This window comes from Onychostoma macrolepis, chromosome 15 (assembly GCF_012432095.1).
Source record: "Onychostoma macrolepis isolate SWU-2019 chromosome 15, ASM1243209v1, whole genome shotgun sequence".
Classification (NCBI taxonomy): Eukaryota; Metazoa; Chordata; class Actinopteri; order Cypriniformes; family Cyprinidae; genus Onychostoma; species Onychostoma macrolepis.
Window position 1 is genome coordinate 23,144,447 of NC_081169.1, and position 27,008 is coordinate 23,171,454.

Consider the following 27,008-nt stretch of genomic DNA (forward strand, 5'->3'; position numbering starts at 1 on the left):
TACATCTGGGCGTTTCAGAGGTCACGCGCGCTGTATGCGTGCATTGCGTGTCATTCGGATTGATTACCATTAGTATAACAGTTTTACTACAAATACCATGGTGAAGTATAGCAAAACCATGTTAATGTGTGTTTGCTTTAGTTTTACTTTAGTTATTTTATTTGTAGTAAACCCGTGTTTAATTTTCATAAAGGTGCATATGTAATTAAAACATTATGTAATTGAGTGCAGAAATGAACGCGAGTAATTTTACCTGACGCAGATATTACAATAGCCAGTCTGAATGGTTTACGTGATCTGACTCTTTATTTTATTATTGTTTTTAATTTATTTACTTATTTTGTCCTTGCAGCGAGGCAAATATATCAAATATGAGCGCGGTAAGAGCGTCTACAGTAATTCACGTTGGCCAAAACACACAAGGAAACGCGTTGTGAAAAAAAATCTCACTGGCAATCACAGACATCGCATTCGGACGGGATTAGTTTTCTCAGAGGATCACTGAGTTTGCTGAAAAACAGTAGGTAATTTGTTCTGGAATTATTACAGATGTTGTGTGAGAAAAACACAGACATGGCAGATTCGGACGGGATTAAAATCACCAAGTAGCATACGTCTGTGAAACACACATTTCTCTAACGACCCCCTGTAAAACTAGTCCCGTCCGAATAGGGTTTAAAAGCCATATGAACTACTTATTGGTCTTTTTGGAGTTCGAAAGTCATTGTATGACAAGAGCTTTAAAAAGTTTCTTCAAATAAGTTCTACGTTTATGTTACACAGCAAAAAAGTAAAAGTATATGGGTTTGGAACAAATCAAGGGTGAGTAAATAGCGACAGAACTCTTTTTAAGAATCACCGCATTCGAGGTGCTGTTCTGAATAACACGTTTATTTTCCTGTCAAGGTAAATGACGGAATTGCTCTGACACCATAACAATTGCGTTTACTCCGCTGCATGGTGGGTAACAGGAAAGCGGAATGCCAATCATCAGCAAACATGACGAAAGTCATGTGTTACAAATGTGGACTTATTTTCAGTTGCAATTCCATCCATTAATCCGTAGCCGCAGGCTCCCTCAAGGCCGTCAGACTGGGAAAACGGGATAGAACCGAGCTTCACTGCACACTTTCTCCTCTCTCTCTCCCCCTTAATCGCCATGAAGGCGTCAAATGACCCAAGAGCCCTCTGTTTCTACCACATTCTGCCTGAGCGCCGAACTTTCTTCAAGTGCTGTCGAACCACTTAGGCAAATTGCCCCATTACGGACATCGGGAGAGTTGAAAGTCATCTCGATTCGTTGTGCAGAGCGCTTGAATAATAAAACCCCCTGAAGGTCGGATTTCTGTAAAAGAAGTTTAATGCTCATCCATATTCATACATATTGCATAGTTGGGGTAATCTGGTTGTCGTTTGATGAGGTCTTAGGGTTTCCCTAATGCCGTGTCTTATTGCTTTAGGACACGGGATCAGAGCGAACACACGTGTCAAGATGCTAATAGTGTGTTTGTGTTGTGTAAGGAAGAAACGGACAGAACTTCTCGCAGCAAGAATAAGAGAGAGAAGGGGGGAGGTTATTTTCTATTTCATGCTGGGAAACTTCTTCTAACGCTGTAGAGTCAGCGGTGCGGGATTCTTTAATATGCAGTACATAACAGTGAATTCGGCAGCGATGCATAACGTGAGGACGCTGCTCTGCAGATTCTGCAAAATTATCTGAAAATAATTAAGGGGTTACTGAAAAATGCAAAGTCTTGTGCAAAGCCTACAGCCCTGTCATCATTCTAATTAAACCAGATGTAATGTATTTTAAATTTATTACTCAGTTCACCCAAAAATGAAAATTCTGTCATCATTTACTCACCCTCATGTCATTCAAAACTCATACAGTTTTCTTTATTTTGTGGAGCACAAGCAAATGTTCAGCAAAATTTTTACAGTGCCACAGTTTTTGAAATATAATTAATAGGAATAATTATTACAATAAATAATGATCAAATTATCATATATATACACAGTATATATGTATATATAACATTAATTTTATCATTGTAATTTTTATATTAATAATTGTTAATATTAATAATTTATTATAAGATAGGACAGACAGACAGACAGATATGATCGGACAATATTTGGCCGAGATACAACTATTTGAAAATCTGGAATCTGAGAAAAATCTAAATATTGAGAAAATCGCCTTTAAAGTTGTCCGAATGAAGTTCTTATCAGTGCATATTACTAATCAAATTAAGTTTTGATATATTTACGGTAGGAAATTTACAAAATATCTTCATGGAACATGATCTTTACTCAATATCCTAATGATTTTTGGCATAAAAGAAAAATGGATAATTTTGACCCATACAATGTATTTTTGGCTATTGCTACAAATATACCCCAGCGACTTAAGACTGGTTTTGTGCTCCAGGGTCACATATAATTGAAATATTATCGTGCTGTGTGAAGATGCAAAAAAAAAAAAAAAAGAAGTCATACAGATTTGAAATAAAATGAGTAAAGGATGGCAGATATTTATTTTATTTTTTTTGGTAAACCATCCCTTTATTGGCAAGATAATTTTTTTTTTACCCACTCAAAACGATTTACCTTTCTCTTCTCTTTTTTCTCATCTTTCTTGGTGAAGACGGTGTGAACCCACCAGATCTTGGTGAACATGCTGCCATAGGCTAAACTGAAGCCTAGTCCAAGCAGCCACAGGCGAAACTTAGAGAGAATGAAAGACAGAGAGTTCATTTGGGAGCTCAGCTCCAAAGCAGCTATTAGTTTTTTACAACAAATCTTCATCTTGCTCAAAGGTCAAGGCCGAATGAGAGGAAACGGCAATAAAAAAATGAGTATAACATTTACGACACTACCTGGCACACCACGGGGAACTGTGATCGTTGGATATGGAGGCCATCGATGCCCAGAGGAAAGACAGCTGCTAATGCCAGCACGCAGCCCACCGCCGTCATGTTGTTCAGATAGGGCTGAGAGTTCTGAATGTATCTGTCAGAAGAGTTACAACAGACTACAGATATATTACACTTTCAAAATGAGAAATCCAAAACATTTTATGCTGGGCTGAAATATTATTTTGTAACAGTCATGGGAGCATTTAAAGGAGTCAGAAAATCTCATCTTCTAAAATAAGAGTGTCAAAACTTTTCTCTCCGGTTCAGTTTCCTCCCCAGTTCAAATTGGGATTTATTAAAACCTTTATCCATGATCATTTCATTTCAGTCATAATGGCTTGCGTGCCACATTTTAGCACAGAGCATTTTGTGAACCAGCCACAATGTGATCCAGCTTTGCAAACAACTTATTAATTATTTTTGCTTTTCTTTTTCAGTAAAAAATATCTAATAACTAAACATTTAAGATTAAGTTCATTGGAGAAAATATGTGTAAGTTAATAACGTAATGACTTGTTTTCAGGCAATATTTCTTGAATAAAGTATTTTTTTTTTAAATGTTCCAATCCCATTGAAAACTGTTTTATATATATATATATATATATATATCATTGAAGTTTATGGTTATAAATATATATATATATATATATTTATAACCATAAACTTCAATACAACTTTGACAGAGTTTTGCTTAAAACAAACACCCTTTGTTAACAATGGGTTAACAAAAATAAAATAATAAAATAAAATAAATGATACAAATTATGAAAATAATAAAAAATGGACAGAACTGACATAATACACTAAATAATTCTAAAATTACTTTTAATTGTAAGATTTTACAGCATTTCAGATCTCTTGCATGTGGATTTCTTATGAACACGGGATACTAACCTGACGCTACTGTTGTATATGTTGAAGGAAAGGCAAACTATGCCCAGAAGGATTCCCAGCCCGGCAAAGACAGACACCGATACAAAGAGCTTCTGGGAAAGGTAACGAAACTCCTCAATCACCTTGGTCTGGTCTGCCGGAGGGCCAAGGCCTGTCAAAAGAGAAACCAGTCAGAAAATATCAGAGAAACAGAAAGAAACTCTGAAGCGCAGACAGAACGGATCGCCAGATAAGAGCGTTTAGATCACAGCGATGTGACACTAGATGCAGAAAAAAAATCAGAGATTGACTTCATTGACTGTTTGAAGAGCAAAGGCGAAGTATTCCAGCTTGGTTCAGAGAGTCATTAGCTACGTCTGCGCTGTCAGACTTCAGAAACACATGACTTTTTGACAGAAAATTTTCTGTGAAATAAGGCCACTGGGCCGCTTTGACACATCAAGTGTCTGGAAATTTTCTGGGGAAAAGGAAGCTCACAGCGTTCACACATTAGCAAGACCAGACGGAATCTGACTTCTTTCACACTTTCGCCGCTTGTTTTGGAGGAAAATCTGCAGAATTCTGTGAAACAGATTTAAAGATGTGTTAAATGGAGCTGGAAGTACTACACTTTCATTTCGAGCCCAAAGAACAAAATACACACAAAAATATTTAATAAACAAACATACAAAGGACAAGGAACGTGCAAAAATTTGTATGAGCTGGTGTGAGATCAGGGAGCCATTTGCCAGTTTCATTGTGCAGTTCGAAACTCTTGCATTAATAAAATGTTGCAAAATGTATATATCTGGGGGGATTTTTGATGATGGCATCTGGTATGAACACATTGTGAATGGCTTGTAAATAAGACATTTGGTGTACATGACCGGAGATCAAAGTGGGAGAGAGCAGAAAGACTAATGTCAATAAATGTGCATAAATATACTGACAGGACCTTTTCTTGCAGGGAAATGTCAATATAAAATCAATAGATTCAAATTTTAATGTTGTTAGTTTTAATTACGTTATCTAAAAACATTGTTATGGACATTTTTGCTGTATGGCATAATTTGTTATATTATAATTAGTCAAAATAATTGATTAGTTAGTAATTGTTTTATCACAAACTTGTGGTGGACAACTGAAAATTGACTATAATTTTAATGTACACTACCGTTCAATAGTTTGGGGTCGATAAGATATTTTAATGTTTTTATTAGAAAGCAGCTCAACAAAGCTGCTTTACTGTAAAAACAGTACTATTCTGAAAAATATTAAAGAACTGTTTTCTACTTTAAAATATTTTAAAATATAATTTATTTATAATCTAATCATTACTTCAGTCTCCAGTGTCACATGATCCTTCAGAAATCATTCTAATATGCTGATTTGCTGCTTTCTTATTATCAATGTTGAAAACAATTGTACCGTTTAATATTTTTGCGGAAACTTCAATTTTTTTCAGAATTCTTTGATTAATAGAAAGTTAAACAGAACAGCGTTTATTTGAAATCAAAATATTTTGGCCATTATAAATATTGTTACTGTCACTTTTGAACATTTGAATGCATCCTTGTGTCACGCCCAGTTGCCTGCACCACTGTGAGGCATTAGAGGGCGTTTCTGTTTTGTGTTCCTGCCTGTTGTTCTGGTCATTGACTCCATTTCCCATAATGCTGTGTTTTCATTAGTGTGTATCTGGTTCAGCTGTGTTCCATTTCCTGTTTGGTCTTGTGTTTGTGTATATCAAGCCCCGGTTTGCTATTGTCTGTGTGAGTTGTTGCTAAGTGTTACCTCCTGTGTTTCTGGTGACCCCTTCCTGGTTCAGTCATGTATTTCAGAGCTATTTATCTGTGGATTATCATTAAAGGATTCTAAACTGCATTTGGACCCACTTCTGTTGCCTACCTGTCTGCAGCCGTAACACCTTGCTGAATAAAAGTATTAATAAAATTCATAATAACCCCAAACACACAAGTTTACGGATGACATTGTTTGACTGAAACAAAATAGTTACGATTTACCCAAAGAGAATATACATTTTTCCCCCAAATATTTAAATAAATCAGCCTTCGTTCCTCATTCAAGTGAACATCAGTAAGAACCCCTACATATGATCCAAAGGTAAAACATCTATGTTTCAATCTACAATAAGTAAAAAGAGACAACACCATTGTAAATTAATAGTAAAAGCATTATGTTCTCACTCCTCACAGTAATGTTCTCTTTCTTACTGAAACTGTGACTAAAATTATGAATTTACGCCTCTCGCTGTTCAATCTGTCACTATAATTATAACCAAAAACAGGATTCCTGTGGGAACAATAATTACAGCGATGATGGCTGTCGTGTGCATATAAACTTATTTGGAAAAGACAAACAAATGACAGCGACTGGCAGAAATCTAACACTGAACGACAGTTAAAATGAGAGTATTTCTCTGTCAGAAGCAACCGTGTCATTACCGGGGACGGAAAACTGGCCGTGAGGGACATGTGTCTGTGAAAGACAGCTGGCCCTCGGCTTCGTCAAAAGTGACAAGGTTTGTTGATACTTTTCTGAATGTCAGAACACTGACGGGTCAGGAGAGACACCTGACATTGGCTACTGCAATGTGGGAGCAATGCTGTGAGAGATAAATGTATGTGTGTGTGTATGTGTGTGTGTGTGTGTGTGTGTGTGTGTGTGTGTGTGTGTGTGTGTGAGAGAGTAAGTGTTAGAAAGCTCTGTCCTGTCAGTCGATGCATTCGCACAGTAAACCTTCCGTCGTCCTTGATCTAAGAATCAGGACAGGGTGTTGCTATGGAGACCTGGCTTAACAACAGTTTCCACAGCAATTTGGAAGAGAAAGTCATGCTAAAGTGGTTGTCAGGAGCTCCAAAGAGATTGCTGAGAAGCAAGGGCACTGCCATATGGTTCAAAAAGACAGAAGAAACCAAGTCCCGAGTTCTGACCCGTGTTGTGTATTTTAAAAGGCACGTTTTTTTTATTTTAATAATGATTAGAAACTGCACAAATGCTTGAGAATCTCACCCGGCGAATCCCGGAGGAGGTTTTGCACTATTTGGCCAGAACATCTGCTGCTTCTTCTATTATCAAGAGCAAAAAAATGGCAAGCAATGTCACCAGTTCAATGCTCTGCTTTTCTCCATGGAGGAAAGAGGAAGACGTGACTAAATAGGCCATAACTGTGAATTCAGTTTTTCTCAAAATAGCCGTGATTGGCTATAAAGGATGTGCATTTGCAAATGAGGGAAGAAAATTATTAAGTCAAATGGCTTTTTGGATTTATGCCCTTTTGCAGTGCCTTTTGGTGACAGGAAGTTACTGTGGAGAAAGTGATGGAGTGGGAATTGCTGTTTTAATCAGTGGTCAGGTGTTATTAAATGAAGGAAGCACTTGTTTTAAATAGACAGAATTTTGTATATGCCTTACTGGGATATCAGCCTTGTGTGAAAGCATTTTTTTATATACACAATTATATTTAATTGTATACATATTATATATATATATATATATATATATATATGCACACATAAACCTTAATGTGCTCACCAAGGCTGCATTTATTAGGTGAAAAACTAAATAAAAACAGTAATATTGGGAAATACTGTTACAATTTAAAATAACTGATTTCTATTTTAATATATATTAAAATGTAATTTATTTCTGTGATGCAAAGCTGACTTTTCAGCATCATTACTCCAGTCTTCTGTAGGGCTGGACAATATGACCTAAAATCAAAATCTTGATTAACTGAAGATATTACCTAGATTACAATTAATGAGCAAAAATGTTATTTATTTACTTAATGTTTTTGCCCTCATAGTTCACTGACAAGGTTTGCACTCTAAAAATGCTCAACTATTAAAGGTGGGCTATATGAAAGAGTGCATTTCTTATCATTGTGACTTTAAAATAATCAAAGGAAATGCAAACTGTTTATGGTGATTTATTGAATATTTCCAATAATTGAAATGCAAAGCACACATTTCTTAAAATGAAAAGGTCACATTTCAGTTTTAATGTAAAAAGTATATTTTCACATTGAAAATATGTAAAAGATGTGTAAATTTTGGACTGAGGCGTTTCTTTCTATTCAAAGGTACTTAAGATTGATTTTCCTCATGACCCTCTTATTGCAATATTAGGCTGGGCCCTCTTCTTAGAGAAGTATAGTTTCAATCAGATCCAAACAGTTAAATATGGGATGACCATAGCAAAAAGACAATTTTGTTGATGTGGAACAAAGAGTAAATCAAAGAGATTCATACAGATTTGGAAGTACTTTTTGAATATTTGGAAGGTGACCAATGATAACTGAATTTAACCTTTTTCTTTAAGTGGGGTAGTTAATTTGATAAAATAGCAGTGTGTAACAATGATATATTTCCATAATTGGGTATTTACTGGTATAGAATTTTTTTTAAATGACTGTGTATATGTAGAGATGGCTTTATGTGCTTTTGTATAGGTACACAAGTATGAACGATGTATGTTTATGGAGGTGTATATGTATACTATATGTGGGTGTATGTATATGTGCATCAGTACATTGATTACAATGTCATTACAATTTTTATTTTATTTATTTATTTATTTTTTTCTCTCTTTCCTTTGATTTGCTGGCATGGGGGTTGGGGGATTGTTCTCTAAAATGTGAAAAGCCTAAAATAAAATATTTAAAAAAAAATAAATTATAATTAAAAAAAAACACATTATTACGCTGCTCCTGTTGCTCAGATGACTCAGGTGTTTGAGTTCTCCAATATGTTGCTTTCATGCTGCTGACTGGACGGAGTAATGTGACTACACACGAGGTAGTACGTTTTTAAGGGGAATTTCAGGGTTGCCAATTCGGGCTGCTGCCACGGGTTGTTTTTCAGTCCGTTTTTTTAATTAAACCAATCCCCAACCCCTGAACACGATTATGATGGAGGGAACACACAATGGAGGGGAAAAAAATGAGATTGGGCTAGTTTTGAATAGCAATTGGGCTTGTTTTGATTTGTGGACCTGGCAACCCTGGGGAAAGTATTAAAATAACTGACATGAGAAAATTACGTCGGTTAATTACTTTTCGATTAATTGTCCAGCCCTAGTCTTCAATGCCATATGATCCTTCAGAAATCATTGTAATATGCTGATTTGCTACTTAAGAAACATTTTGTGTGATTATCGATATTTAACAGCTTAATTTTTGGGGGTGTAAACCGTGGTACATTTTTTTCAGGATTCTTGGAATAGAAAGTTCAAAATGATAGCACATATTTCAAATCAAAACTTTTGTAACAATGCGAAAGTCTCTGCTGTCACTTTTGATCAATTTAATGCATCCTTCCTAAATAAAAATATTGATTTCTTTAAAAAAACTACTGACGGTATATTGTGGATGTATGTGTTTATATGTATATTTTATATATATATATGCACACATAAACCTTAATGTGCTCACCAAGGCTGCATTTATTAGGTGAAAAACTAAATAAAAACAGTAATATTGGGAAATACTGTTACAATTTAAAATAACTGATTTCTATTTTAATATATATTAAAATGTAATTTATTTCTGTGATGCAAAGCTGACTTTTCAGCATCATTACTCCAGTCTTCTGTAGGGCTGGACAATATGACCTAAAATCAAAATCTTGATTAACTGAAGATATTACCTAGATTACAATTAATGAGCAAAAATGTTATTTATTTACTTAATGTTTTGCCCTCATAGTTCACTGACAAGGTTTGCACTCTAAAATGCTCAACTATTAAAGGTGGGCTATATGAAAGAGTGCATTTCTTATCATTGTGACTTTAAAATAATCGAAGGAAATGCAAACTGTTTATGGTGATTTATTGAATATTTCCAATAATTGAAATGCAAAGCACACATTTCTTAAAATGAAAAGGTCACATTTCAGTTTTAATGTAAAAGTATATTTTCACATTGAAAATATGTAAAAGATGTGTAAATTTTGGACTGAGGCGTTTTCTTTCTATTCAAAGGTACTTAAGATTGATTTTCCTCATGACCCTCTTATTGCAATATTAGGCTGGGCCCTCTTCTTAGAGAAGTATAGTTTCAATCAGATCCAAACAGTTAAATATGGGATGACCATAGCAAAAAGACAATTTTGTTGATGTGGAACAAAGAGTAAATCAAAGAGATTCATACAGATTTGGAAGTACTTTTTGAATATTTGGAAGGTGACCAATGATAACTGAATTTAACCTTTTTCTTTAAGTGGGGTAGTTAATTTGATAAAATAGCAGTGTGTAACAATGATATATTTCCATAATTGGGTATTTACTGGTATAGAATTTTTTAAATGACTGTGTATATGTAGAGATGGCTTTATGTGCTTTTGTATAGGTACACAAGTATGAACGATGTATGTTTATGGAGGTGTATATGTATACTATATGTGGGTGTATGTATATGTGCATCAGTACATTGATTACAATGTCATTACAATTTTATTTATTTATTTATTTTTCTCTCTTTCCTTTGATTTGCTGGCATGGGGGTTGGGGATTGTTCTCTAAAATGTGAAAAGCCTAAAATAAAATATTTAAAAAAATAAATTATAATTAAAAAACACATTATTACGCTGCTCCTGTTGCTCAGATGACTCAGGTGTTTGAGTTCTCCAATATGTTGCTTTCATGCTGCTGACTGGACGGAGTAATGTGACTACACACGAGGTAGTACGTTTTAAGGGGAATTTCAGGGTTGCCAATTCGGGCTGCTGCCACGGGTTGTTTTTCAGTCCGTTTTTAATTAAACCAATCCCCAACCCCTGAACACGATTATGATGGAGGAACACACAATGGAGGGAAAAATGAGATTGGGCTAGTTTTGAATAGCAATTGGGCTTGTTTTGATTTGTGGACCTGGCAACCCTGGGGAAAGTATTAAAATAACTGATTTCTATTTTAATATATATTAAAATGTAATTTATTTCTGTGATGCAAAGCTGACTTTTCAGCATCATTACTCCAGTCTTCTGTAGGGCTGGACAATATGACCTAAAATCAAAATCTTGATTAACTGAAGATATTACCTAGATTACAATTAATGAGCAAAAATGTTATTTATTTACTTAATGTTTTGCCCTCATAGTTCACTGACAAGGTTTGCACTCTAAAATGCTCAACTATTAAAGGTGGGCTATATGAAAGAGTGCATTTCTTATCATTGTGACTTTAAAATAATCGAAGGAAATGCAAACTGTTTATGGTGATTTATTGAATATTTCCAATAATTGAAATGCAAAGCACACATTTCTTAAAATGAAAAGGTCACATTTCAGTTTTAATGTAAAAAGTATATTTTCACATTGAAAATATGTAAAAAGATGTGTAAATTTTGGACTGAGGCGTTTTCTTTCTATTCAAAGGTACTTAAGATTGATTTTCCTCATGACCCTCTTATTGCAATATTAGGCTGGGCCCTCTTCTTAGAGAAGTATAGTTTCAATCAGATCCAAACAGTTAAATATGGGATGACCATAGCAAAAAAGACAATTTTGTTGATGTGGAACAAAGAGTAAATCAAAGAGATTCATACAGATTTGGAAGTACTTTTTTGAATATTTGGAAGGTGACCAATGATAACTGAATTTAACCTTTTTCTTTAAGTGGGGTAGTTAATTTGATAAAATAGCAGTGTGTAACAATGATATATTTCCATAATTGGGTATTTACTGGTATAGAATTTTTTAAATGACTGTGTATATGTAGAGATGGCTTTATGTGCTTTTGTATAGGTACACAAGTATGAACGATGTATGTTTATGGAGGTGTATATGTATACTATATGTGGGTGTATGTATATGTGCATCAGTACATTGATTACAATGTCATTACAATTTTATTTATTTATTTATTTTTCTCTCTTTCCTTTGATTTGCTGGCATGGGGGTTGGGGATTGTTCTCTAAAATGTGAAAAGCCTAAAATAAAATATTTAAAAAAATAAATTATAATTAAAAAACACATTATTACGCTGCTCCTGTTGCTCAGATGACTCAGGTGTTTGAGTTCTCCAATATGTTGCTTTCATGCTGCTGACTGGACGGAGTAATGTGACTACACACGAGGTAGTACGTTTTAAGGGGAATTTCAGGGTTGCCAATTCGGGCTGCTGCCACGGGTTGTTTTTCAGTCCGTTTTTAATTAAACCAATCCCCAACCCCTGAACACGATTATGATGGAGGGAACACACAATGGAGGGGAAAAAAATGAGATTGGGCTAGTTTTGAATAGCAATTGGGCTTGTTTTGATTTGTGGACCTGGCAACCCTGGGGAAAGTATTAAAATAACTGACATGAGAAAATTACGTCGGTTAATTACTTTTCGATTAATTGTCCAGCCCTAGTCTTCAATGCCATATGATCCTTCAGAAATCATTGTAATATGCTGATTTGCTACTTAAGAAACATTTTGTGTGATTATCGATATTTAACAGCTTAATTTTTGGGGGTGTAAACCGTGGTACATTTTTTTCAGGATTCTTGGAATAGAAAGTTCAAAATGATAGCACATATTTCAAATCAAAACTTTTGTAACAATGCGAAAGTCTCTGCTGTCACTTTTGATCAATTTAATGCATCCTTCCTAAATAAAAATATTGATTTCTTTAAAAAAACTACTGACGGTATATTGTGGATGTATGTGTTTATATGTATATTTTATATATATATATATATATATATATATATATATATATATATATATATATATATATATATATGCACACATAAACCTTAATGTGCTCACCAAGGCTGCATTTATTAGGTGAAAAACTAAATAAAAACAGTAATATTGGGAAATACTGTTACAATTTAAAATAACTGACATGAGAAAATTACGTCGGTTAATTACTTTTCGATTAATTGTCCAGCCCTAGTCTTCAATGCCATATGATCCTTCAGAAATCATTGTAATATGCTGATTTGCTACTTAAGAAACATTTTGTGTGATTATCGATATTTAACAGCTTAATTTTTGGGGGTGTAAACCGTGGTACATTTTTTTCAGGATTCTTGGAATAGAAAGTTCAAAATGATAGCACATATTTCAAATCAAAACTTTTGTAACAATGCGAAAGTCTCTGCTGTCACTTTTGATCAATTTAATGCATCCTTCCTAAATAAAAATATTGATTTCTTTAAAAAAACTACTGACGGTATATTGTGGATGTATGTGTTTATATGTATATTTTATATATATATATATATATATGCACACATAAACCTTAATGTGCTCACCAAGGCTGCATTTATTAGGTGAAAAACTAAATAAAAACAGTAATATTGGGAAATACTGTTACAATTTAAAATAACTGACATGAGAAAATTACGTCGGTTAATTACTTTTCGATTAATTGTCCAGCCCTAGTCTTCAATGCCATATGATCCTTCAGAAATCATTGTAATATGCTGATTTGCTACTTAAGAAACATTTTGTGTGATTATCGATATTTAACAGCTTAATTTTTGGGGGTGTAAACCGTGGTACATTTTTTTCAGGATTCTTGGAATAGAAAGTTCAAAATGATAGCACATATTTCAAATCAAAACTTTTGTAACAATGCGAAAGTCTCTGCTGTCACTTTTGATCAATTTAATGCATCCTTCCTAAATAAAAATATTGATTTCTTTAAAAAAACTACTGACGGTATATTGTGGATGTATGTGTTTATATGTATATTTTATATATATATATGCACACATAAACCTTAATGTGCTCACCAAGGCTGCATTTATTAGGTGAAAAACTAAATAAAAACAGTAATATTGGGAAATACTGTTACAATTTAAAATAACTGACATGAGAAAATTACGTCGGTTAATTACTTTTCGATTAATTGTCCAGCCCTAGTCTTCAATGCCATATGATCCTTCAGAAATCATTGTAATATGCTGATTTGCTACTTAAGAAACATTTTGTGTGATTATCGATATTTAACAGCTTAATTTTTGGGGGTGTAAACCGTGGTACATTTTTTTCAGGATTCTTGGAATAGAAAGTTCAAAATGATAGCACATATTTCAAATCAAAACTTTTGTAACAATGCGAAAGTCTCTGCTGTCACTTTTGATCAATTTAATGCATCCTTCCTAAATAAAAATATTGATTTCTTTAAAAAAACTACTGACGGTATATTGTGGATGTATGTGTTTATATGTATATTTTATATATATATATATGCACACATAAACCTTAATGTGCTCACCAAGGCTGCATTTATTAGGTGAAAAACTAAATAAAAACAGTAATATTGGGAAATACTGTTACAATTTAAAATAACTGATTTCTATTTTAATATATATTAAAATGTAATTTATTTCTGTGATGCAAAGCTGACTTTTCAGCATCATTACTCCAGTCTTCTGTAGGGCTGGACAATATGACCTAAAATCAAAATCTTGATTAACTGAAGATATTACCTAGATTACAATTAATGAGCAAAAATGTTATTTATTTACTTAATGTTTTGCCCTCATAGTTCACTGACAAGGTTTGCACTCTAAAATGCTCAACTATTAAAGGTGGGCTATATGAAAGAGTGCATTTCTTATCATTGTGACTTTAAAATAATCGAAGGAAATGCAAACTGTTTATGGTGATTTATTGAATATTTCCAATAATTGAAATGCAAAGCACACATTTCTTAAAATGAAAAGGTCACATTTCAGTTTTAATGTAAAAGTATATTTTCACATTGAAAATATGTAAAAGATGTGTAAATTTTGGACTGAGGCGTTTTCTTTCTATTCAAAGGTACTTAAGATTGATTTTCCTCATGACCCTCTTATTGCAATATTAGGCTGGGCCCTCTTCTTAGAGAAGTATAGTTTCAATCAGATCCAAACAGTTAAATATGGGATGACCATAGCAAAAAAGACAATTTTGTTGATGTGGAACAAAGAGTAAATCAAAGAGATTCATACAGATTTGGAAGTACTTTTTTGAATATTTGGAAGGTGACCAATGATAACTGAATTTAACCTTTTTCTTTAAGTGGGGTAGTTAATTTGATAAAATAGCAGTGTGTAACAATGATATATTTCCATAATTGGGTATTTACTGGTATAGAATTTTTTTTAAATGACTGTGTATATGTAGAGATGGCTTTATGTGCTTTTGTATAGGTACACAAGTATGAACGATGTATGTTTATGGAGGTGTATATGTATACTATATGTGGGTGTATGTATATGTGCATCAGTACATTGATTACAATGTCATTACAATTTTTATTTTATTTATTTATTTATTTTTTTCTCTCTTTCCTTTGATTTGCTGGCATGGGGGTTGGGGGATTGTTCTCTAAAATGTGAAAAGCCTAAAATAAAAATATTTAAAAAAATAAATTATAATTAAAAAACACATTATTACGCTGCTCCTGTTGCTCAGATGACTCAGGTGTTTGAGTTCTCCAATATGTTGCTTTCATGCTGCTGACTGGACGGAGTAATGTGACTACACACGAGGTAGTACGTTTTTAAGGGGAATTTCAGGGTTGCCAATTCGGGCTGCTGCCACGGGTTGTTTTTCAGTCCGTTTTTTTAATTAAACCAATCCCCAACCCCTGAACACGATTATGATGGAGGGAACACACAATGGAGGGGAAAAAAATGAGATTGGGCTAGTTTTGAATAGCAATTGGGCTTGTTTTGATTTGTGGACCTGGCAACCCTGGGGAAAGTATTAAAATAACTGACATGAGAAAATTACGTCGGTTAATTACTTTTCGATTAATTGTCCAGCCCTAGTCTTCAATGCCATATGATCCTTCAGAAATCATTGTAATATGCTGATTTGCTACTTAAGAAACATTTTGTGTGATTATCGATATTTAACAGCTTAATTTTTGGGGGGGGGTGTAAACCGTGGTACATTTTTTTTCAGGATTCTTGGAATAGAAAGTTCAAAATGATAGCACATATTTCAAATCAAAACTTTTGTAACAATGCGAAAGTCTCTGCTGTCACTTTTGATCAATTTAATGCATCCTTCCTAAATAAAAATATTGATTTCTTTAAAAAAAACTACTGACGGTATATTGTGGATGTATGTGTTTATATGTATATTTTATATATATATAAAATGTACTGTAATTAATTGTATCACACTAAACCTTACTATAAAGCGTAATCTTGTGAGGATATTAGCATATACAGTAGATGGTCTCAAAAATAATAGACATTGGACTAAAAGCCACAAAACTCCCATCCCACAGAAGAAGAATTAACTATATAAATAACTTTATATGTAGCTAAAGTATCTAAACACACTCTCTGACTTCATAGAACCCAACCTTGCGTGCTTTAAAAAAAAATTATAATAAAACCTTCAGAAACTTGCAAATCTGAATGCATTACTTTGGAAACACTGTAAATCACCCCGTCAAATTCAGTAAATTGCAGTGTTCAGTCACTAAGCTGACATTGACATCTATAATAATCTTTCACTTTTTCCAAAATTTCTGCCTGCAGCATTGATCTTCACCTTGTAGCCATTCAGAAAACAAGTTCTAGTGAAGTGTGAGGTCATTACTCGTCTAATGTAGGGCAGCGCTGCTTTGTTACCGTCACGCTGGTGGAATCCACTCAATGGGATCACAGCATGAAGGATTGATTAGAGCCTAAATCAAGTTTGACTCACAGAAGAGGACTGGGCAAATCCAGCAAATAATCGCCTCTGTATCTCTTGGGTGAGAAAATACAGGATTTTGGTGGTGGCAATTCAATTCCCATCTCTTGGCAGAAAACCAATTTGTGGGGTAATAGGGAAGGCACCGATTGGTGCTTTTGTTAATGAATAGTATCCCGGAATCCATGCAGAAAAAGGAGCAAGTTGAGCAACAACTATGAATTTTTTATCGAAGCTATTGTACCCAGGGGCATAGCCATCATTTCAGAAGTGAGGGGGACAGAAATGTTTTATTATATATGTATATATACTTAAGACTTAATTGTCGATGGTAGGAAAATTCTTCTTCACAGCATCATTCCATTCCACATACAGTGTCACCATGACACAACAACATGTCATAAGTATTACACATCTAGATGTCAAAACTACATTACCAAAGTCCGCCCTGTCCGTATCCTGGCCTATTCAGCGAGGCCTTTTATTCAAGGCCTATTTGACAGCAAGCTTTTCCTGAAGTGAGCCCTTCCACACCCTCTGCGTCCTGAATGCAGTAAGGCGAGGTGCCAATTTAATGGGTGTGTAATGTCCTGCTCAACTGAGGTCGCCATACGTGTGATGGCTCTATTATTTAAGTTCGTCAAATTTGACAAATTTGATTATATATACATATTTATGCCATGGTCTGTCTGAATACTGGATTCTGATTGGCTGGCAGGTGTTGATTAAATTCGTTGAACTGCACAGGTAGTTCCAGGTTAGTTTAATCACGTTCTATATTAATGCGCTTCCTATAAACATTGGTAACCATAGTAACATATAGTTACAGCTGAATGGTAATACAGACGAAAATAACCGTCATTTTTATCGTTCCGGTCAAATATTGCAGCACAAATATGGTTAACATCTTTAATATGTGAATGCTGGGAAATGATCATGGCATAAACGGGATAATCAACGGCTAGCTGTGCATTAAACGATTTGAATGCACTCCGCTGCGCGTCGGGTGGTTCTTCGCCTCCACGTCATGCATTCAAATCGTTTAATGCACAGCTAGCCGTTGATTATCCTTTACATATATACATATACACATACATATATACACACACACACAAATATATATATAACATACATACATACATACATATACATACAATTTCTATTTGAAAATATTTTAAAATGTAATTTATTCCTGTGATCAAAGTTGAATTTTCAGCATCATTACTCCAGTCTTCAGTGTCACATGATCCTTCAGAAATCATTTTGTTTTGCTGCTCAAGAAACCTTTTTTAATTATTATTATTGTCAATATTTAAAACAGTTGAATACATTTTTTCAGGATTCTTTGATGAATAAGGATCCAAAGATCAGCATTTATCTGAAATAAAAGCTTTTGTAACATTATACACTATACCATTCAAAAGCTTAGAGTCAGTATAGAAAGAAATTATAGAAATGAGTACTTTTATTTAGCAAGGATGCTTTGATATGATAAAGACCTTTATAATGCTACAAAAGATTTCTATTTCAGATAAATGCTGTTCTTCTGACCTTTCTATTCAAAAAAACCTGAGAAAAATTCTACGCAGCTGTTTTCAACATAATAATAATAATAAATGTTGTTGTTTTTTTTTTTTTATTATCTTTTATTGGAAAAGCATGTTGAATTTTACATATTGTTAGGCATATGAAGTACAATCCTTTGCTTTAACATTTTTAACTTTCTAACACAGGAACAACAGAACTCAAAAGAACGGGTGGCGGGGAAAACCAAATTACTTCCATATTATTTATATTGTTCATTTAAACTTTCAAATCAGTGCACAATTAGTAAAAAGCAGCAATGTTTACAGAAAATCAGATCTAACCGGTTTAACATATTCCGTCCATTTGGACCACATCTTATAGAAAGTGTCCCTCTGCACTTTCAGTGAAAAGGATAGCTTTTCCATTATGTAGATCTCGTACACAATGTTTATCCAGTCCTCTGTTGTTGGTGGTTCTGGTTTAAGCCATCTCCTCGTTAGGGCCTTTTTACTTGCTGCCAATAAGATGTACAAAAGTTTCTTGTCCTTCAGGTCCAGTTTATCCGATGATATATTACAGAGCTATAAGGTGTCAAAAGCCAATGGAAAAACAAATGCAAAAATATTCTGTATATGCTCATGAATTCTAGACCAATACTGAGAGATAACTTTGCAAATAAATGTTGTTTTGAGCAGCAAATCAGAATATTCAGAATGATTTCTGAAGGACTGTGTGACTGGAGTTATGATGCAAAAAATTTAGCTTTGAAATCACAATAAATTACATTTTAAAATATATTCAGATAGAAAACGGTTATTTTAAATAGTAAAAATATTTCAAACTTTTACTGTTTTGCTGTACTTTGGATCAAATAAGTGCAGGCTTGGTGAGCAGAAGAGAATTCTTTCAAAAACATTAACAATCTTACTGTTCAAAAACGTTTGACTGGTAGTGTATAGGCAACTTTAATTTTTCTCTTATTTCTAGCTTTTTATTGGCTTAGAAATCAAATACACTGCTGGACAATAACCAATAATAATGATTTGTTTTGTTGATGAACACTTTTTTATCACATAACAAGGCAGAATAGTTTCTATACTGTAATAAATGCTATGTCAATTAGCACTGCATTGTTCATATACATTATTTATTACCTGGAGATGACTTGAAAAACGCAAATAAACCATATATTGTCGCAATCGCATGTTTAATGTCTTCATGTTTCCAAACGGTTCTGTTTTTCTGTGAAAACAATTGTTTTACATACAGCGATAGCTGGAGCTTTTGCCCATAGGAGTAGCCCCAGAGTGCACCCTGGACGATGGGGTGGGGCGACACGTGTGGCCCCGCCCATCCTCAATCTCATTGGTTTATAATACAGCAGAGCTTATTGGTGTAGATGTTTGAGCATGAGCATTCTTTTATATACGTTTTTATGAATGATCTATGCTGTTTGGCTGTACTACAGAAATATTAAGTGCTAACAACAGCGATTTTAGTTGGAATCAATTAGCAAATGTGTTTTTTTTTTTTGTTTTTTTTACTAACGAATTAGTTAGATTAAGTTCCTATCAAACGCTTGGTGGCGGCATCTCCGAGTACTTCGGGCAGAACAGAGCTGTGTAATAGCGGCTCACAAATTAAGTCTGGGGAACAAATTCTTAATTCGTGGCCATGATATAGTCCTACCTATGCTATTGCACGTTAAATGAAGTCAGATATTATTGCACTTTTCACAGTACACAAAGCAGACATACTTTAACATTGAGAAGTTTAAGCTGGGCAATGTTGATAAAAATTATCCACTGTTTGAAATTTAGCTGTTTTGTATAATGTATATTTATATGTAGCCTATATTCTATATTTTAGGATCGTTGGATAAAAACTTAGGATATGATGATAATTCACTGTAGTTCAGTAAGACAGGACAAACCCGCAAATGGTTTTATTTTAAAAGAACAACTGCGGTGACAAATAAGACAATAATACCAAATAGTCCATCAGCGTGAACTGGGGTTTTATGTGTGGATAATATATATATATATATATATATATATATATATATATATATATATATATATATATATATATATATATATATATATATATATATATATATATATATATATACATATATATTTTTTTTTTTTTTTTTTCCCATATAGGCCTATTTTTAAATGATTTTGATTACTAAAACAGCTGTTAAATCTTACCTACATCAAATATTATTATGTTTTAGTGCGTATTTAAGCAATAAATGTTCATATATTTTCTCTGCAACATTTTTATTTATACTTTTATATATAGGCTATATGCACAAATTAAATTACTGGTTTTGTGGCTCAATCCTTTAAAAAAGAACCAGGAATCATTGTACTATATTAAGTGTTGGGCAGTAACTAATTACTAGTACACTGTAAAAAGTTATTAAATTGACTTTACTTTAAAAAAAAATTGAGGAAACCCGTTGCCTAAAAAAGTAAATTATTATTTTTTTTTTTTAAAGTTAAGTGAACTTGACAATTCACTTAACTTATTTTTTTTAATTATAATTTACATTTAAGGCAACAGGTTTCCTCAATTTTTTTAAGTTAAGTCAACATCACTTTTTACAGTGTAACTTAGTTACTGTAACTAATAGTGTAACTAATTACTAATAAGATTTCAGTAATAATATTACAGTTACCATCCATAAAACAGCTTAGTTACTTTTGATGCCTCAACCCCGCTGATTTAAAATACAACAATCAAATCATTCCTAGATTTATTTTCATAATTTTCATGACTCGCACATGCATGTGATGTCCCCAGTGCAGCAGACAAGCTTGGAATATGGAAAAGCTTACATTCAGCAGATAGAAATATTGCATTATATTGATTTTGATGATCTGAACACTGTTGTGTAAGTTGTGGCTGTACTTTACTCTGGCATTACATCCCACCCACATCCCTCTGATCAGCATGTGGTGCATTATACTAAAAATCTTTTTGAAAAATCAAACAGTTTCTTACAAACCCATGTGTTTGATAAAATACATAATGAAATATAATCGTATATGGGTAACGGAGAAATTACAATTACTTCAAGCTACACATGACAATTAATGAGATTAATACAACACTTCTACTTGAATGCCACTATCAATCACTATTGAGTGTTTGTAATAACTTCTGACTACGATCCAATGTGGATTTTGGTGAAATGATGAGGCAGAAATATGTTGTTAGTAATATTATAGAAGAATTTTATGTGGAAGATACACAGTCACAACTTCTGTGGGGCGTGAAAAAATAAAAATAAAAATGTAACTAGTAGTGTAACTAATTACTGTTGCCAAAAAGTAATAAGTAAAGTAATAATATTACTTTTGAAAGGAGTAACTAGTAATATATTACATTCTTTGAGTAACTAGCCCAATACTGACTATATTAGGCCTACTGATTTTAGATTTTAGTAGTTATTATAGTCTTTAATAAAAATAAAAAAAACCACTTTTTTTTACTCATTAAAAGTGCTCTATATACGTACCTATATTTCACAGATTTACAGCTCCGAGTGATTTAATATTCGATAGTTATGCAGGTCTATATGGGTACAATGATCGAGTGTTAATAACTGAATCTAAATTCATCCCTTACACAGATTAACACGCACACACAATGAGGGTGTGGATACAGAAATAATTGGATTTTTAATATCTGATGTTACTTATTTACTAGAAGAGGAACCTTTAAAAACTGTAAGAGAATCAATATAGGCTCAAATATGATATAAACAAGGAAACATTGAGCATTCCATGAAAACATTTTATTAGCACTTTATAACCAACAAGTTTGTGACACATTGAGCAACGTAGGCTAACTCATCTCTTTAAACAACAACAAAAAACAGTTGTGCTTTAAAACGTAAAATCAGCCGCTTATGTTCATGTTTGTCCATTTCTAAAATACAGTAAATTATCATCATTTAATTAAGATAGGCCTATGATTCTAGAGTTAGCACATAATATTTCTGTAATATGGCCAAATCAATTATAAAATCATATGGGCATGCTCAGGTCTACACCAATAAGATTTGCCGTATTATAAACCAATGGAATTTGGGGTGGGCGGAGCGACACGTGTTGCCCCGCCCCAATGTGTCACCCCGCCCTAATCATCCAGATTTCACTCTGGAGTACTTGGCCCATAGGGATTTCCTGGTACAACTTTCTGCACGTGAGCACACTCCGGCTTCGAGTATGAATGAAATATACACTGCATGGAGTGTTTAGCGCTCATCTCGCCTTATTCTGGGTCCGAATAAAACATCAGGTCATGGCACAAACTATCCTGTCTCTTTGAATTTAAATCTATATTTATTCACACCGGCTCTTGAAAACCTCTATGCAAACATACTTGCCCGAAAAAGTACGTGATCTATGCCCCTGATTGCACCTGACAGGACGCTTTTAAAAGTAAAGTGTTTCTTTTGCTTTGTTCACACTGCATTTTTAGGACTGGCTGCCCAAAAAGGCCAATGGAAAAGTGGAAAAGAGGCGCATTACACAATATAAGCATCAGAGCAATTTCTGTACTATTTACACATTCATGCATATGCTGAGTGTGAAACCACTCACCCGTTTGCTCATTCAGTACACTAAAATGCAGTCAATGTGAGCATAAATAAGTGAATTCAGTCACAGACACTGCACTTTGTGTGACGTTACAGTCACACAGCATCCCAAATGAGAAAAAAGTATTACTTCTAATCTGATCATTCAAACTGAAACCTATTTCTAAAAATATATATTTTCTACAAATATATATTGTAGAATCATTATAATCATGTTTCAGACAGCATTTAGATGTGGTTTGCATTGGGTTGCAAATTTTTTCCCCCACAGATATTCTGAGCTGTGACATTAAAAGCAGCAGAAAGGGAAAAATGCAAGTCAATTTCACTAGACTGGTAAATATGACAGTTCATTTTTTAATATTTTGAATTAGTTTTTATTTTTGTTTCATTTTAATTTTAAAATTTTAGTAATTTTGTTAGTTATTGCTTTATTAGTATGTCTATACAGTTTTTATTCATTTTATTTCATCAAGTACATCAAGTTAAAAACGAAAATTAAAAAAAAAAAAAAAAAAGTTGATTTGGCAATTATAGCTGAAATAAAATCATTTAAGTTTTCTAATATTTTATTTTATTTTCAATAATATCTTAGTCTAAAATATCTTGAGACTTCATTCAAAAATGTGAAAAATCATATCATAATCGTAAAAATAAATCACACAAATACACACACACACATATATATATATATATATTTTGAAAATATGTACATGTATCTAAATGTATATATTTATATTCATATAATTTATATTATATATAAATATATTTAATATAAAAACAAAATTTTTCTTAAATATATACATGCATGTGTGTGTATTTATATATACATAATAAATATACACACACACGTTATGTAAGCAAAAACTTTTATTTTGGATGTGATAAATTGTAAATAATCGTTTGACAGCACTAATATATATATATGTTTACATATACATATTTTTTGGACTGAATACAGCTATTTTGAATGACTGTCAAAGAAAAAGATGCTTTTTAGTGCCACCAGCAGGGCCAAACTGAAACGTGCTAACTAGCCTTGACCCTTTGTTCAAGACCACAAACAACTTAATGGATAGGAGTCGAAGACGTCCAAAAATTGGATTTTTGATGCCTGTCTGAACAAAACCTTGGTTTAGCTTTCCACAAGTTGATTAAATTACTTTTTCAATTTCACACTCTTTCCTACACATTGTACTTTCCCATTTATCGGCGAGCATCATCACACATTTTCATTTGATCCGCTCTGCGCCTTACATCTCTTTCATCAATACCGGTTTGTCAATCGAGAAAATTCACAGAGCAGCACAAAGGTCAGAGCGAGCTCCACTTCTCCGCTCCCCTGGGCCTGTATGGCCTCCTCTAGCAGAAAGGACGGCTAATTGTTAGCGATGTATTAAAGAGCCCGACAGGGCTTTGTTGAGCTAACAGAAATCAATACTAGTAAGCCTCAATCTCGACAGGCCGAGTGCGGCTGTGAAAGGTGACAGGAGTGGAATGGACAGAGCTGTCCCAACGTGCAGAAAAAAGGCTGGTTTCTCTTACCGATCCATTTGTCGTTTCCGTACCAGGACAGGTTGCCTTTTGTGCTGTCATAGTATCCAATCTTCTTGTAGCTCCCACCTGAGGGGGAAAAAAAGAAAGAAGTTAAATGAAGGACAAGAAAAGCCTGAAAGAAAAGTGTATATGAAACCATTTTCTTCATCCTTGACCCATAACAAAGAGACCCTCATCTGTCCGTGAATTCACGTTGTACTATAGACAATGTAATGAACAATGTAATGTTCTAAAGGCTTGTATTAAAAGTTTTCTTGTATAAATATAGCATGTAATTAACAGTGTGTCAACTAAAGGTCATATTAAGAAAACTCGCTTGCACTAAGCACTGCAATAAAAGCTTCAAAAGATGCCTGACTCAACAAATCTGGAAAAGTAGTCGACTTAGAGCTGCATCAATGGGTCGAAAAAAAAACAAGCCCGACTGCATTGATCAAAGTTAATCTGAAAGGGAACATATTGTAGAAAAACTTTGCTCTTTGGAAATCAAAGACTTTGATGTACTATGTAGACAAACTTTTGACTCTCTCACCAGTCCAGACCATTCATTGAAACTAAACAGGAAATTTAGGTCATTCAGAAATCTTTAACGCTAAAATACGACCGCAGACACAGTGAAGTAATGAAGAGAAAGTAGAATAAATGGGCTTTTCTTTAACTACAGGCAGTTTAGGCCCTATGGTCTTTTAGAAAGTTTCTTTTAGACATTTTATTTCCAACATAAAGTCACTTTTCACAGTCTCACTAGTTTAATTTGTCTACTATAAATGTCCAACAGTGGACATTCATACATCATAGGAGAATTTTGTCATTTTGTCCTCCCATCACAGTGTAAATTCCACCACAAGTCTAATTATGCATTTATTAAAGCTCTTAGTTGGCCTTTTATTTTATGATTCATATATATATACACAGTGCTGGGTAGATTGCTTTTAAATTGTAATCCGCTGCTGATTCCAAATTAAATGACAAAAATTGTAGTTAGTAATGTAATTCATTACGTTACACATTTTAGGTAATACAATCTGATTACTTTTTGATTACTTTTGGATTCCTTTTGACCCAACTCGTTTATCACATTGATTTAAATAGGAAAATCTTGTACCATATTGCTATAAAAATGCAAAGAGAAAGCAAAAACATTCCATTTGTTGTTATTAAGAGCATGAAGTGCATAAAACGTCTAAGTTTCACAAACTGGGCTTTGAGAAAGAATTGCAGGGGTTTGTGAGTTTAATGAAAAGCTGATAATTAATTAAATCATAAAAATGTAAAGCAAAAATAAATCATTTTAAAACAACAAATCAAAATAAAATGCTTACTTTTTTTTTCTTTTTTTTTTACCTGTGTGTCACATGACCTTTAACCAACTTTAGAAAACAGTGAACATGCAAATGTTCATAAATCCAGTGTTGTGTGGCGTCTCAGTTTTCTGTGCAATTATAGCCACCTGACTGGCCTTTGTGTGAATGTCCACAAATCTAGAAGACTTCTGAATAAGTGGTGGTCTATTTTAGAAAAGAAAATTTAAAAGATTAAAAAGATCAATTAGAAAGAATCAATACATTCTGAAATATTTATTGCTCATGTGTGAATAATATGTAATCATATAATCAATAAAAAGCAACTATAGTCTGATTACAAGTATTTTAAAATGATCTAATTACAAGTACTTAATTTTTGGAATCTGATTACATAATCCAGATTACATGTAATCAGTTACTACCCAGCACTGTATATGTAATATATTCATATACATATATACAATATATATATTATGCACATATATACAAGTGCACATTCATTCAATACAATTCAGTGCACTTTTCTTTTTTTTTTTTTTTACAAGGGGTGGTGGAATTTTTTTCTATCAAGCTAAGCAAACATCACAGCTAAAAAACATTCAGTTGACTGGGAACAATAAAATACTAATACTAACTGTGTGGTAGAAATGATTTCACAGTTATTACAATCATAACCTTAAAAAAAAAAAACTGTCATATTTTTATGTAAAATATTGAAAAAGTGTTTATTGGTTATTATTGATGAACAATTATACAACACCACAAAAATGTAGGATGTGACCCTTTTAAATGCAGTTAAGTGCATTACTGTTATTATCATTATCTTCCACATTATAGGGTTTTCAGTTTTGTTTGTACCTTGCAGTTGCTCAATTAGTGTCCAGGCCATACGTGAACCTTGAGCATCAAACACGACATGACCCTACAAAACACAAATGCATAAAGATAAAAAGTTGAAGACGATACATCAATATAAAATCATCATTTATGAAATCCATTTGTGACTCATCATGAAAACTGTGGAAAATAAAGGCTGAATCATCCTATAATGAGTTTAAACTCAGATTCATTGTTATCATAAAAATGTGATCATCTGAGACTGATGAGTGCCTCTACGAGTTTAAGATTTAAAAGGCTCTTTGACAGGTCTGGGAAATTATCGTCTGGAGTATTTGATCTCATTGTTATCTGAAAGCTATTTCTCCTGTTTCTCAGAAAACTTATTCATCAACTCACAGACACTCCTTCAAACGAGCTGGTGTTGAGGGCTCGGTAAATCTCAGCAGTGATTTCCTTGTTGTTGTAGTTGAAGTCCTCCAATGCCCAGCCTTTGGCCCTCAGAGGGGCCACCGTTTTATTGAGGGCCAGTGCCAGAGCCCACACAGCATCATACGCCAGCGGAGCTTCCTGAAATCCGCCCGTTTCTTCCGGATTCTTCCCCCCGAGACGTGACATCAGCTGGGCCAGGAACTCTTGGGAGGTCTGTGGAGGGATTTTTACAGACAGTTTTAAAACAAGCATCATCCAATGTAAAAGTCTTTGTCTGAATTAGTC

The 27,008-nt window shown here is 33.5% G+C and overlaps 1 protein-coding gene across 1 annotated transcript in view; it reads right to left on the reverse strand.

The window, feature by feature from the left end:
- gabbr1a (gamma-aminobutyric acid (GABA) B receptor, 1a) overlaps positions 1-27,008 on the reverse strand; it is a 68,017-nt gene that overhangs the window by 13,472 nt on the left and 27,537 nt on the right. Inside the window, exons 13-18 of the mRNA XM_058745372.1 lie at positions 26,691-26,936; positions 26,313-26,376; positions 24,139-24,216; positions 3,813-3,963; positions 2,880-3,012; positions 2,611-2,727 (exon numbers count right to left, since the gene is read on the reverse strand). Of these exons, the coding sequence (XP_058601355.1) occupies positions 2,611-2,727; positions 2,880-3,012; positions 3,813-3,963; positions 24,139-24,216; positions 26,313-26,376; positions 26,691-26,936 (789 nt within the window). The remainder of the gene's footprint in view (positions 1-2,610; positions 2,728-2,879; positions 3,013-3,812; positions 3,964-24,138; positions 24,217-26,312; positions 26,377-26,690; positions 26,937-27,008) is intronic.